Genomic DNA, 15,676 nt, shown 5'->3' with positions numbered 1-15,676 from the left:
ATTTACTTTTAAAAAAATAAAAGCTAAAAATCAAATTTAATAATTTAGAAAATAATTTTAAATTAAAACCAAAGAAATAGGAAGAACATGATAATTATAAAGGAAAAAAAAGAAATATTAAAGGACATATGAAGAAATGATTTTTTAAAAAGCCAAAAGTTGTTTTTTTGAAAGATTGAATAAGTACAAAAAAGAAGTCACAAAATATGAATAATATGAAAACAAAGAGGCCATTACTACAGATCCTATAGAGTTTTAAAATATAATATTAAGTTATAGGCAACTTTATGTTAATAAACCTTAAATTTTATTGGAAATGGGTAAATTTCTAAAAAAGTTGTGTTATAGAAATTGAAACAAGAAGAAACAGCAAATCTGAACTGTCCTTTATTTATTAAAAAAATTAAAACATAATTAAAAACTTGTAGCTAAAAAGTAACTCAGCCCCAGAAGTCCTCACTAATTAATTATCCAAATAATTAAGGAAAGTTAACAAAAATCTTAATCTCCACCAGAGAGCAAAAAAAAAAAAAAGAGAAAACCATCCTAACTTGTTTTAAGAGGTTAGCATAATCTTATGATCAAATCCTAACAAGCACATTAAAATAAAGAAAATTTACAAGCCAAATTCTTTCATGAACATACATTTAAAAATAGAAGGCAAAATATTAAAAAACAAAATACTGTAAAAAGAAAAAAAACTCTTAATAACCCTGTATCTGTTAAAGAAATTAGTATCTTTAATTAAAAACGTTTGACATAGGAAGACTCGAGTTTCAGATGGATTTACTAGTGAAGTCTATCAATATTTATGGGTTAAGTAAACCCACTCTCACAAAAGTTCTTTTCAGAATGAATATTTCCTAACTTGTTTTATAAGGACAGAACCATCCTGATAACAAAGCCTGATGAATTACCCAGAAAGAGTACCAAAAATAAAAGAAGAAATATTGAGGGAACACTATGTTAACGTATATGACTGTAAGTAAGCTGTACACCTGAAACCAATACAAAATAAAATTGAAAGATAAAAAATAAGGGAGTGACTTTAAGATAACAAGAAAGAATATTTAGAAATTTCAATATGTAATCCTCAGGAATTCAAGATAGAGAGAATAAAATATAGGAGGAGAAAGTATTATAATGCTAAAAGCTGAAAATTTCCCTCAAATTTTATCAAAGATGTTAATAAATATATGAATCTTTAAATTACATAGGCATGAATTTTGATTAATAAAAGCAACTTCATGGCTTGGCTAAAAAATTGAAAAACACCAAAATAATCTAAACTAATCTATTAAAAATGTGGCTGAAATAAAGGTGGTGCTACTCACAGACCTTGCTAATAGAATTCCTCATATATTTTAAGGAAATAGAACACAAAATAATGAAGTGGGCAGAAGAAGCAAATTTGTGGAAACAAATTCATTCATGTGTGAGGAAGTCTAAATAAGTACTGCTATAAAAATTCACAATCATAATACTGTTTAATTTGTTGACTGTCAGATAAGGTAGAATTAGAATAGTGGACCAAAAAAACCTAAGAGTTGGGCAATGGTATGTAATTTGTTTTAGAAACTTCATTGTTGCAGGTCGGGTTATTGATTATATTTCACTAATTAAGTATGCATGTTAAAGTTTAAGGGGAATCACTTGCAGAGAGAAGGAAGACAAAATGAAGGAAAGAAGGAAAAAGGGAAGACAGTGGGCATCTTTCCAACCATTAGAGATGGGGTAAAGAAAATAAAGAAAAAATTAATGCAAAAGAGGACAAGAAGGAAGGAACAAAGAAAAGAAAAACTTGGGGTTAGGGAAAGCATGAAATAACATGATAAAAATAAGATAAAATATATCTATATATAAAATAAATGTGAGTAGATTAAGATAGGCTTTTAACAGAAAGTGTCAGATTGGATTTTTTAATTGAGGTGTATCCTTTTTAAAAAATATATACCAAAAGGTAAGAACACAGACATCTTTAAAAATAGATGGGAAATGAGATCTCTGTAAACTATTAGCCAAAAAAGGGCAATGCAGCCTATTACTTTCAGATTAAATAGGGACAGATGCATCGATTTTACTGCTTATTTTATTGCTCAAGAACAATTAATCGCTGCTCATTGCCAACAATTCCAGACTCTTCAGCATAACTTTCAAGGTTCTTCACCTCTGGCTATACAACCTTCCTTTGGACAGTTAAGTCCATCTTTGATCTCTCAGCTGTTTTTAAAATCTGATTATGTAGTAGACACTCAAATATTATTTAGTTCATATTAAAGAAAGACAAAAACACTACCCATGCAATCATTGTAACATTTACTTTAATAACATCCTCTTACCTTTTTCATAGATACTTTTTTTCTTTAAAAAGAATTGGAGGAGAAACATGTTTTATTGTCTATTTAATATATTGACAACTGAACACAATTTTTTCCCTCTTACCTCTTTCTATCCCTTTCCCCCATAGTTTCTGTAGATATTAACAGTAAAAGATATTTCCCCCCAGAGGATCATTTATAAACCATTCCCTCACATTTATTATACTATCCTACCTTCCTCTCCTTTTCCCTATTTTCTTCCCTCTTCCTTCTCTCCATTTCATCCCCCCCTCTATTTTTTTACTCCTTTCTTTTCTTTGTAAATTATTCTGTATTATTATACAGAAAACAAGTGAGATGAGAGGTGTTCAAGAATGGAGAATTTGAGAATGGGAATGTTTCCTCTTTAAATTCATGACTTGATAATGACAAATTGAATGTTTATTTTATGGTGGTGAGTGTAAGCTGCCTCCCATTAGCCCAGATTAAAGGTTCTTACACAAGGCACATAGGATTCACCTGGGTAGGGGATGGGTATTTCATGAATCCATACTGTTTCCAAAACCAGCTCCATATTCACCTCATGCAGTGTGTATGAGGGGTGGTTACAGTGCCATTATGTGTGTGAGTATGTATGTGTAATTTGTAAAGCTCTGTACACTATTCTCGTGGAATCGCTTTCCCACCAACTTCTGTCCTAGAAGAGAACCCCCAATATAAATGTATCAATGTCACACTACAAGACCAACACCCCCAAAGTCCTTAATATTGGTAACCGCATTTGTCCATGATGAGTTATATGAGTTATAATCTCTAAAGGGAACAGGTGCATTTTCTGTAGAATATATTTTCCGATTGGGCACGGATACCATAATTCATTAACTCTCATTCCTTCATTTGAATCAGCACTAATGGGAGCCTTAAAAAAAAATTAGGTGCTTAAGTCTGATCTCCAGAAATACAAGTTCAGGTGGTCTGGTCTTGGTTCATGCACTGGCATTTTTAAAAAGTGCCTTGGGTAATTATAATATGCAATCTGACCTGAGAAGCATTTCATAAACTGCTCATAATTAAATGTGAAAACCAAAGCTATGTCATTTTGTTTGCGTTTTATGAAGTCTTCAGATCTAAGCTCACTTTGAATTTTTGGCAATTTAATTGTGGAAATAAATAGCTACTATATGGACTTTTATAATGGCAGTAGATGATTAAGGGTTAAGTGCACAAGTTCAGATTGTGATAAATAAGAAATTTGGTAAACAGAAAAGAAACAAGATAACCTGGGTGAAAAATACTGAGAGCCTGAGGAGGAGATGGAAAGTAGATCAAGGATACATAGGGAAGAAACTAAAATGAAAAAGAGAAAAACAAAACAAAATAGTAGGTAGAGGCACAACTTAAAAGGTTAGTCAATTTTTATTAATTTTTATAACTTTCCACTAACCAATACCATATCTAGGCTTTTGGCCTATATTTAAACTAGATAAAGTGTACACTCTTCTTAATTGATTTCCATTCTATGAAAAAAAAAATTAAAGATGAATCATTATATTTCATGTGTATTCTTTACATTAATTTTTTCTGATTGATCATTTTTACATGATAGAAATTTACCTTTTAATGTCATTTCAAAGATAGAAACAAAGACAGAACAATTAAATACAAAAACAAAAGCAAAACCTTTATTCTTTTGGCTTGATTGTAATGTGGTTTACCGTTCTTTATGGTAATAGCATTTTCCTGCATGCATTTCACCAACACACTACAAGTCAATAGCTTTAGTATAAAGAATCTACATTTAATGTTGCTTGTGAAAGGAACACAAAATGTTTTGCTATAACTGGTAATATAATTTCACTATCTGATTCTGTGTGTGGGGGGGGGAAGCTTGGATCTCATACCATACCTGATACAGTTATAACGCCATGTGGGTTAATGAGAATAAGATCTACCTGCATAAGCAAACACTAGAAAAGACTGATGATTTACTCAATATAAGGACTATGTGGAAACGTCTGATCAAGCAATGCCAAGCCTAACAACTGATCTTTCCTTGATTAAGCCTTTTGATGATAAGGCATTACTTTGAAAGCAAATAAACGTTGGACTCAGTCTGATATTTTTCTCACATTGAATTGTGTGCAAAGTTTACAGTACTAATAAAAAAGCAGAAATCTACACTGCATCTTAGTCTTTGTTACTTATTTTGTGAAGTGCCTTAATTTAAAAGTGCTAGGAACAGAAACTAACAATAGTGACTGTGACATCAACCTGAAGACACTCTTAATTTCTCATTTTATGTACAAAAGGCTGAAAATAAAATAAAATGAACTTTTTACAGTATTTATATTTTCTTAGAAAACTCTAACCATATATTTTCAACAGATTTAAGCGGCTTGCAACATGTTTGCACAGTTGGGCTTTTTAACCATAGAGTGTTCAATGGAGATTGGAAGAATAAAAAGCAAGAAGCTCTTCTTTGCTGCTGCCTATTGCTTCATGACATGAAGAATGAGGTCTTGGTAGAACAACTGGTTTCACTTCACCACTGGCATATGGCTTCCCATGTTAGACTTCTGAACAGTGGAAGGAGTAAGATACAGCAGCATAGGTGAGATAAACATGCAGCAGTGACAGCTTCAAACTATAATGGAACCAATGACATCATATTACCTGTTGAAAGCTGGCAAACTATACTTACTGTGGTACATATTTGATGCAATAAATACTGTGCTTAAGTCATCATTTTTGTTTGCTCAAACATGCACCACTGGGTAAAATTACTATTTACAAAGCAGACTTTTTTTTTTTTTTAAATTGACATATACACTGTCAACCTTACCAAGAGCAGAAAATGGCTAAACAATACTGCAGGAAAAAGCAGAATCAACTTTATAAAGTGGTGGTGGGGATGCTTTTTGGTCAGTTCAGGTTCTTAGAAAGGACTTGATAGAATAGTTTTATTTTATGCCAAAGGGCACTTATCAAAAATGTTATAGTCATGCTGCCAGGATTCTGAATGACTATGTAATGGTGTGCGTATATACATCTATATGTATATACATGCACATATACATATATACATATATACATGTACATATAATGAATTATGTAAAAATAAAACAGTTCTTTAATGCTTGTGAATTCTATGGAACATTTACAGGCACATTAAAATTTTTCTGGATGAGACACCTTAAAAACATGAATAGCTATTTAAGCACCTCAAAAATCTAAAAACATCCTGAAACAAGAAGTAAACTCTTTCCTTTTGTGATGTGATTTTTTTCATGTGTGGATGAGAAGTGCAGCAGGCCTTCATTTAAAATATATCATTATACAGTAGAGAAATGTAAAGATTCCCTACCTTTAATCCCTCTCCCCAAACATAAACCCATTTACAAAAATAGTCACATATAATAGTAAACAACCTGTGAATTAAAACAAAAGAAAAAGCAATAAGTTCACAGCGTACATTTTGTAGAAATATGGCAGGTGCGGCAGTTAAACATAAACAGTGGTGACCATTACTGTTATCAAGTGTCACGTGTTGAATTTACATAAAAATTTAACCCCCTCCCCCTTTAAATTGGTTCCTATAGTCTGAGTAGCCATTACATCTCTGCTCTTCAGCAGTGTCAGCTGGTTGTGAAAACAGAAACCTCCTGTCAATGCTGATTTTCTGGTTTGTTGAGTCCCAGTTGGCTGACCAGAGGTCCCTGTCTTGTTAGAGGCACTGACCCTAAGTATACATTTGTAAAAACAGTCAGTTTGGCATAGACCTCCTGTGGGAGTCTTGTTGACACTAATACATCACCATCACAGGCTGTAAACAATTGTTCACAAAAGAAATATTGTTTCTTTTTTACTTTTTGCTTTCCCTGATATCTTTCCCTTTGTCTTCCTTTTCTGATTTGTCTTTTTCAAATTTTTCCTTTTCCGGTTTGGTCACACTGTCATAGGAAGGTGGAGACGTGGTAGAAGGTGTCACATCGGTTTTCTCGGGAGTTGAATTCTCATTTAGTTTATCAGTAAGGATATCTTCTTTGATATCTTCTTTGATAGGTGTTCCGTGACCTTCTTTGTCTTTCTTATATATAGCGGAAACCTTTTTAACTTTTTGCCTCAAGAGGTAGCATCGATAAGCCCTCTGGATAATGGTAGCAGACACCTCCTCTTGTTTCCGTTTCAAAGTGGTGGTGATGGGTTCATAGGAGACTTTGGATGGGTTCGATGCCATGAATCGCTCTTCCATCTGTACTCGAAGGGCATCCATCTCTCCACTCTCGCCCAAAACACGCTTTGTAAAGGCAAATAAAATGTCGAGGCAATGGATCCGGTCCCCACTGACCATGGGCAGGTCCATGGCAATGAGCTGAACTTTGTTTGGTTTTGCTACCAGAAGAGGAGGATCCAGGGCAGCTGCAAAATCTGAGAGCTTGGAGAACTCTATAAACTGGGTAGCATCAGGGTCAAACTTCTCCCAAACCTCATAGAACATCTCAAAGTCATCCTCACTCAGGGGCTCTGCACTTTCTTCAGTGGCAACACTGAAGTTCTCCAGGATGACAGCGATGTACATGTTCACCACAACCAGAAAGGATATGATGATGTAACTGACAAAAAAGAAAATCCCCACAGATGGGTTCCCACAGTCTCCCTTAACTGAGCTTCCAGGGTGATCTTTTTCAGGGTCACAGTCTGGGGGTCCACTATTAAGAATAGGTGCTAGCAACCCGTCCCAGCCAGCAGAGGTGGTAATCTGGAACAGGCAGATCATGCTGTTGCCAAAGGTTTCAAAGTTGAACATGTCATCAATTCCAACTTCCCTCTTGACATAGGCAAAGTTGGACATTCCAAAGATGGCGTAGATGAACATGACCAGGAAGAGCAGGAGGCCGATGTTAAACAACGCAGGGAGGGACATCATCAGAGCAAAGAGCAGCGTGCGGATCCCCTTTGCCCCTTTGATCAGACGTAGGATTCGGCCAATCCTGGCAAGACGGATCACTCGGAACAGGGTAGGGGACACAAAATATTTTTCTATCAGCTCAGCCAGAAACATGCCTGTGGAAAACCAAGAGACAACAACAAATACAGGGTTATATTTAATAGCAGCAAATAAAAGTTTACGTTGCTAAGATAAATGTTACCTAGTTTTATAAAATGTGAACGTGAGAATTAGGTATATATTAGTACATACATTAACACACACATATATATACAAACAATCTGCAATATTTGTTCAGCAAAATAAAACTGGTATGTTGGGTGTTACAACATGAACACCTTTCTATTAACTGAAGGTATTAATAGCCATTTTTCCTAGTTTAAGAAAACCATTTATCAAAAGAAATACCCAACCACTGAAGGTCTAAATATGCCACAAAGTGTAGGGCAGCCAAGCATAGAAATGGATTTATATTTCTAAAATACTAGTTCTAGTATTTGCATAAGAAATAATGGACAAAGCATGTGATTTTGGATCAGGAATATGAGAGTCTTTATTCTTTTGAGATGGCTGTGACCCATTTTATTTGGAAGGTGTAAAATGGTGTACAGGGGAGAATCCCAGCTTTGGAGACAGACATGCTTGGGACTGAATCCTGGCCCTCAATTTTATGTATCACTAAATGGTTATAATCCCTCATGTTATTGTTTTGTTGTTGTTGTTGTTGTCGTTAAACTTAAAATGTACTGAATCTTCTCTTTGTGCTTGGCACAGTGCTAAGTGTATTTACTTATATGCTCTCATTTAATCCTCACAACAACACTTCACAGAAAAATTTCTTAAAAAACGAGGGATTTGGGAGGTGAAGTAACCTGCCACTGGTCACAGGGCTGGTAAGTAGTAGAAACGGTGGCCCCAGGCCAGGTCTGAATGACCCCTGAGTCTTATTCTTTAATCATTATATTTCTACCACATAGCTCTTTTGTGAGGAGTAAATGAAATGGGACATTTTTTCAAAGTTCTATTTTATCAGAGAAAGTGTATAAATAGTGCAATACTATTTTTCTCTCTATGTGTGTGTTCTTATTCCTCAAATAGGCAGAATCTTGTCTTAAATCTTTTGTTTTTACTTCTAGCATCTCATTTAATGTCACATACATAAATAATTAATATGTATCGAAGATAATGAATCTGTTTTGAATTTTTGAACAAATGTCTACTTCTGAAGAATATTACAAACCACAGAAAACTATCTAAACTCAAAGATAAGAAGCTTATATGCATACAAATATACATATATATGCATGTATATAAACACACATGTGTACTATTCCAATTATCAAGGATATCTTATTTATGGACTACTTCCAGTGGTTTACATGTATATGCATGTATGAATTGTTTATTAAAAGTCATACTTGTCTATATAACAACAGTATGATTATCTAAAATAAGACAAGCAGAAAGCAGATATGTGAAAGGAGAAAAATAGAAATTCTGTTTTTACACATTATTTTTTAAAAAATATTTTATTGATTTTTTTACAGAGAGGAAGGGAGAGGGATAGAGGCTTAGAAACATTCATGAGGGAGAAACATCGATCAGCTGTCTCCTGCACACCCCCTACTGGGGATGTGCCCGCAACCAAGCTGCATGCCCTTGACCAGAATCGAACCTGGGACTCTTCATTCCACAGGCTGACGCTAGCCATTGAGCCAAACTGGTCAGGGCATTATTTTATATACAGCGTACAATTAGAGAAATCATAAGCTGTTATATTTTTATTTGAGATTTCTGTATGAATGAGAAAAATTCATAAAAAACACTTTCAAAGTTGTATTTTTATTAAATTTATTGAGGTGACATTGGTCAACATGATCATATAGGTTTCAGGTATGGACTTCTCTGTTACAAGATCTGTATATTGCAGAGTGCATCCACCCCTCAAAGTCAAATATTCTCCTGTCACCATATATTAGGATCCCTTTCTGTCCCATCCCCTTCCCTCTGGCAACCACTGCACTGCTATTTGTGTTCATGAGTTTGTTTTATACCCCACATATGAGTAAAATCATATAATTCTTAGCTTTTTCTGACTGACTTAATTCACTTAGCATAATGTTCTCAAGGTCTATCCATGTTGTTGCAAATGGCAGTATTTCATCCTTTCTTATGGCTGAGTAGTATTCCATTGTGTATATGTTTTACATCTTCTTTATCTAGTCCTCTATTGCGGGATACTGGTTGTTTCCATGTCTTGGCCACTGTGAGTAATGCTGCAATGAACATAGGGGTGTATATATCTTTGTGAATACATGATTTCAAGTTTTTTGGGTAATACCCAAGGGGAGGGATTGCTGTATCATATGGTAGCTTTATTCTTATTTTTTTTGAGGAATACTCAGACTGCTTTCCATAGTGGTTGTACCAGCCTACATTCCCACCAGCAGTGAATGAGTTCTGAATGTTTTTTTCAGAACCTCTCCAACACTTGTTATTGCTTGTCTTATTGAGAATAGCCACTCTAACAGGTGTGAGTGGTATCTCATTGTAGTTTTGATTTGCATCCCCCTGATTGCTAGTGAGGTTGAACATCTTTTCATATATCTATTGGCCGTGCATATGTCTTTTTGGGAGAAGTGCACTTTCAAGTCTGCTGCCCATATTTTGATTGGGTTGTTTGGTGTTGAGCTTTATGAATTCTTTATATATCTTGGAAATTAAACCTTTGTCGGAGCTACTATTTGCAAATATCATCTCCCATCTGGTTGGCTGCCTCTTTGTTTTTTGTTTGTTTGTTTTTGTCAGGTTTTTTTTGCTATGGTGGTATCTCATTGTAGTTTTGATTTGCATCCCCCTGATTGCTAGTGAGGTTGAACATCTTTTCATATATCTATTGGCCGTGCATATGTCTTTTTGGGAGAAGTGCACTTTCAAGTCTGCTGCCCATATTTTGATTGGGTTGTTTGGTGTTGAGCTTTATGAATTCTTTATATATCTTGGAAATTAAACCTTTGTCGGAGCTACTATTTGCAAATATCATCTCCCATCTGGTTGGCTGCCTCTTTGTTTTTTGTTTGTTTGTTTTTGTCAGTTTTTTTTTGCTATGAAGAAGCTTTTTAGTTTGATATAGTTCCATTCACTTATTTTTGCCTTTATTTCCCTTACCTTTGGGGTCAAGTTCATAAAATGTTCTCTACGACCACTGTCCATAAGTTTGGTACCTATATTTTCCTCTTATTGTATGTAACTTATTTTGGGGGGTCTTACATTTAGGTCTTTGATCCATTTTGCATTGATTTTTCTACATGGGGATAAACTGTAATCCAGTTTCATTCATTTGCATGTGGCTTTCCAGCTTTCCTACCACCATTTGTTGAAGAGACTATCTTCACTCCAGTGTGTGTTTCTGGCTCCTTTATTGAAAATTAACTGTCCATATACATGGTTCTATAGCTTGGCTCTCTATTATGTTCCATTGATATGTGTGTCTGTTTTTCTGCCAACACCAGGCTGTTTTGATTATCGTAGCTCTGTAGTATGATTTAAAGTCAAGTACATGATACTTCCAGCTTTGTTCTTTTTCCTCTGGATTGCTTTGGCTATTGAGGTTCTTTTGTGGTTCCATACAAATTTCATGATTTCTCCTATTTCTTTAAAAAAAAATTACATTGGAATTTTGATGGGGATTGCATTAAATATGTATATTGCTTTGGGTAATATGGCAATTTTCACTATGTTGAGTCTTCCAATCCATGAGCAAGGGATATTTTCCATTTTGCTGTGTCTTTTTCAATCTGTTTAATAATACTTTGTAATTTTCAGTATATAGGTCTTTCGCATTCTTTTTAAGTTTATTCCTAGGCATTTTATTCTTTGGTTGCAATTGTAAAAGGGATTTCTTTTTTCTTTTATTTTTCTGAAGTTTGGTTAGTACACAGGAAGGCAAAGGATTTTTGCACATTGATTTTGTATCCTGTAACTTGACTATCTTTGTTCATTGTTTCTAACAGTTCATTTTTATAAATTTAATTGAAACCGCACACAAACATTTCTAAGCCAGGACACATAGCCTAAATAAAGAGGAAAGAAGTATGAAATACCACCAAACTAAAACAACAGAAAGAAACAAAAGGGAAAAGAAACAATGGAGACATACAGCTACCAGAAAACAAAAGATAAATAACTATAGGAAATCTTCATCCATCAATAATTATCCTTAATGTAAAAGGTCTGAATTCACTAGTAAAGATGCACAGAGTAGCAGAGTGGATAAAAAAACACACACAAAACAACAACAAGACAACCCCAACCATATGCTGTCTACAAGGGACACATCTAAGCTGCAAAGACAAAGGGAGATTCAAAGGAGAAGGGTGGAAAATGATTCTTCAAGCAAACAGCATCCACAGAAAAGTGGGTCTAACCATACTTATATCTGACAAAATAGATTTAAAGGTAACAACGATAACAAGAGACAGAGATATGAACTAAAGGGAGAAACAGATCAAAACACAATCAGAGTTGGGGACCTTACTACTCCATTGACAGCTCTAGACAGATCAACCAAACAGAAAATCAATAAATATCAGAACATCAGATTATACATTCTTCAGTGCACATGGAACATTCTCAAGGATAGACCACATGTTGAGTCACAAAACTAGCATCAATAAATTCAAGAATATCACATTATACCAAGCATATTCTCAGACCACAATGCCTTGAAATTAGAAATCAACTGCAAAAAAGGAAGTAAAGAAGTCCACACATATGTGGAGATTAAAGAACATACTACTAAAAATTACTGGGTCAAAGAGGAAATAAAAGATGAGATGAAAAGATAGATAGAGATAAATGAGAATGACAATATAACATATCAAAATGTCTGGGATGCAGGGAAAGCAGTAATAAGAGGGAAGTTGATATCATTACAGGCCTATCTCAAGAAACAAGAGAAATCCCAAGTAAACAATTAACATCATATCTTAAAGAATTAGAAAAAGAACAAAAACAACCCAAAATCAGAAGAAAGGAAATAATAAACATTAGAGCAGCATTGAATGAAATAGAGAACAAAAAGACTATATAAGAAATGAATAGCCCTATCTGGTTTGGCTCAGTGAATAGTGCGTTGGCCTGTGGACTGAAAGGTCCCAGGTTCAATTCTGGCCAATGGTTTGTACTTGGTGGCATGTGGGAGGCAACCAATCGATGTGTCTCTCTCACATTGGTGTTTCTGTCTCTTCCTCTCTCTTCCACTCTCTCTAAAAATCAATGGAAAAAATATACACTGGTGAGGATTTTAAAAAATTAATAAAATAGAGCTGGTTATTTAAAAAGATTAAGAAAATTGAGAAACTCCTGTCTAGACTCACTAAGGAAAATATGGAAAAGACCATATAAACAAAATCAGAAATGAGAGAAGTCACCACAGACATCACAGATATACAAAGAACCATACTAGAATATTATGAAGACTACATCCCACCAAAATCAATAATCTAGAAGAAATGGATAAGTTACTAGAAATATATAACTTTCCTAGACTAAATCATGAAGACTTGGAAAATCTAAATAGACAAATCTGCAGTGAGGAAATTGAAACAACCATCAAAAACCTCCCAAAAAATAAAAGTCCAGGATGAGATTGCTTCACCAGTGAATTCAAAGGTTCAAAGAAGATTTAAAACCTATCCTTCTCAAACTCTTCCAAAAATTGAAGAGGCAATACTTCCTAACATATTTTAGGAGGCCAATAAACCTTGATACCAAAACCTGGTAAAGATAACACACAAAAAAGAAAAATACAGACCAATATCATCTCTGATGAAAACAGATGCAAAAATCCTAAAAAAAAATATTAGCAAATCAAATACAACAGTACATCAAAAAAATAATACATCACAATCAAGTGGGGTTCATTCCGGGGGCACAAGGATGATTCAACAGATGCAAATCAACCATGTAATATACCACATTAATAATAACAACAACAACAAAGGATAGAAGTCATATGATCTTTTCAATAGACATAGAAAAAGCATTTGGTAAGATATAACATCATTTATGATTAAAACACTCAATAAAATAGGAGACAGAAAGTATCCCAACATAATAAAGGCCATATATGATAATACTTCAGCTAATATCAAAGTTTTAGAACACACCTTTTCACTGCTAACTTTCCTGATTGAGTAAAAGTACCTCTTCTTACCTACAATGGATAGAATGACCACCACAAAATCAAAAATATTCCATCCAATGGTGAAATAGTAATAACGAAGAGAGATTAGTTTCAGCACACATTCTCCAGTGAACAGGACGATGAACACCAGATTAATCCAGTACAGAATGTTTGTCATTTCTTGACTCTGGTCATCAGTTTCAACCATCATGGTGACCATGTTCAGGCAGATGAGGATCATGATGCTGATATCAAAGACTTGTCTGGTTACAAAATCAAAGACCATTCCTTGGAATTTGTTCTGGAACAAAGAATATGTAAAAGTTCATTTAGGAACTGGGGGAAAATCAAGTTCAACTCATTTGATTTTAACACAGCAATATGAAAATGCACCTTTTTTAAAAGCATGCCATGTTTGTTTTATATTAGGAAGAATTTAATATGTAAGATGTTAACATAAGAAAAAATTGGGTGAAGATTTTATGAGGTAACTTCTGTAATAAAATTATCTTTAAAAATTATAGTTCACAATTCAGATATTCCACTTTTGCCCAATTTAGTTTGGACCTTATTTCCAAACACTTATGGGCCTTATGTCTTGTTTATGAAATCAGGGCCTCATCTTGTAAACCAATTCTGTATATTGGACCATGTTTTGTTCTTTTTTGCCTGTATCTGATTTTTGTCTGTATCAAGCACTCTAAGGCATTGGCCATGACAAAATTCTGCTACGCCGTCTTCTACCTTCTCAATAATTGTTGTTCTGCTACCTATACTAGTACACTTCATAGTTTCCCGGTTCGATACATTCACAGGTCTGGATTCTCTCTACTGGTGTTCTGACCTCACCACGTGGTTGTTACATTTTATGCTTTTCTCTGAATACATATCTGGCCTGCTGGATTGGACTTAATAAATGCATCGAATTCCCATTCTAAGGTCTTCCTTCTTGTTTCCTGCAGTTTCCCTTCCCAGGTCTGGTTATGTTCCCTCTATTTCTACCTTTCTTTTTTTAAAATATATTTTATTGATTTTTTACAGAGAGGAAGGGAGAGAGATAGAGAGTTAGAAACATCAATAAGAGAGAAACATCGATCAGCTGCCTCCTGTACACCCCCTAGTGGGGATGTGCCCACAACCAAGGTACATGCCCTTGACTGGAATCAAACCTGGGACCCTTCAGTCCGCAAGCTGACGCTCTATCCACCGAGCCAAACCGGGTAGGGCTATTTCTACCTTTTTGATATTTCCTATCACTGTTCTGTCATATCATTTTACCTTGTTTATCTGTCTCCTCTATCTAAAACGGACTTCTCTGGTGAATTCTAACTCAGTTTAAAGTTTTAAGCACTCTGCTCTCAGAAAACTTTGTGCTCACATTTGTCATAACATTGATGACACTATATTGTCAATGATTTGCTCTTCGTTAACTTAAATTTTCTCTTCCACTTGTTTGGAGCCTCTGTCAGAACAGAACAGTGTCATTTTTCTCTCAGATACAGCACCTGGAGTTGTAGTGGTTTCAGATGTGCTTAAAAGCAGAAATTTGGTCTTTATTTTCATATTATCATGATCAATAAAGAGCATCTTAAGAGGCCTTGCCCATACAGTTTCCTTATGGGTCACCTCTATGTAAAACTTCAATCCTCAGTCACTGATTGATGTCTCCAATTCAAATTCCAGGGTGTAGAATACGCTGGCAGAAGGTGTCCTCGTATAACCCTGGGGGCCTTGTTCACCAGAGATTTATGTCCTATCTCTTCCTCTTATTCTTAGCCCTTGGTAATGATAAAACATCCTTTGTTCCTCAGTTGCTCCCAGGATAGTTCTCGCTTTCTCAGAAATTTCCCTGCTCTCTGCACTCCAGTCCCACTGGCCTTCCGACTGCAGGGCCTTCACACATGCATTCTCCTTTTCCCGGAGGACTTTTCTCTTTCCACTTGGCCTATTGATACCTTCTCATTTTTCTTCAATCCTCAACTCATGCATCACTTTACTGAAGCTTTCCCTAACTTTCCTACTAATGAGCTCCCTCCCCCTTATCAGCTCTCACAGCCAAGTGGTGTATGTATTCTTTCTTGGATATTTCTATTAGTGTGACTTTTTGATTACAACTTGCTGCACTAAATAGACTCTGTGTTGTTCAATACTAAATTTCAAATGCTTGACATAGCATATTCTTTTTTTATAAAATATTTTAACTTGATTTTTAGAGAGAATAAG

The 15,676-nt window shown here is 34.8% G+C and overlaps 1 protein-coding gene and 1 long non-coding RNA gene across 7 annotated transcripts in view; one reads left to right on the top strand and one right to left on the bottom strand.

Moving 5' to 3' along the window:
• LOC107183522 overlaps window positions 1-1,799 on the top strand; it is a 1,959-nt gene extending 160 nt beyond the window's left edge. Inside the window, exons 2-3 of the long non-coding RNA XR_001514313.1 lie at window positions 195-196; window positions 274-1,799. This is a non-coding gene — a long non-coding RNA (uncharacterized LOC107183522). The remainder of the gene's footprint in view (window positions 1-194; window positions 197-273) is intronic.
• A 1,916-nt stretch (window positions 1,800-3,715) lies between these two features.
• Window positions 3,716-15,676, bottom strand: part of LOC102768064 (sodium channel protein type 2 subunit alpha) — a 121,567-nt gene continuing 109,606 nt past the window's right edge. For all 6 annotated transcript variants that reach the window (XM_006766504.1, XM_006766508.2, XM_006766503.2 and 3 more), the window contains exons 26-27: window positions 13,484-13,754; window positions 3,716-7,382 (exon numbers count right to left, since the gene is read on the bottom strand). In XM_006766504.1, coding sequence (XP_006766567.1) covers window positions 6,181-7,382; window positions 13,484-13,754 — 1,473 coding nt within the window. In that variant the 3' untranslated portion in view covers window positions 3,716-6,180. The remainder of the gene's footprint in view (window positions 7,383-13,483; window positions 13,755-15,676) is intronic.

This window comes from Myotis davidii, unplaced genomic scaffold (genome assembly GCF_000327345.1).
Source record: "Myotis davidii unplaced genomic scaffold, ASM32734v1 scaffold59, whole genome shotgun sequence".
NCBI classification, from domain to species: Eukaryota; Metazoa; Chordata; class Mammalia; order Chiroptera; family Vespertilionidae; genus Myotis; species Myotis davidii.
The sequence above is the reverse complement of the archived record's forward strand: the minus strand, read 5'-3'. Positions and strand labels throughout refer to the sequence as shown.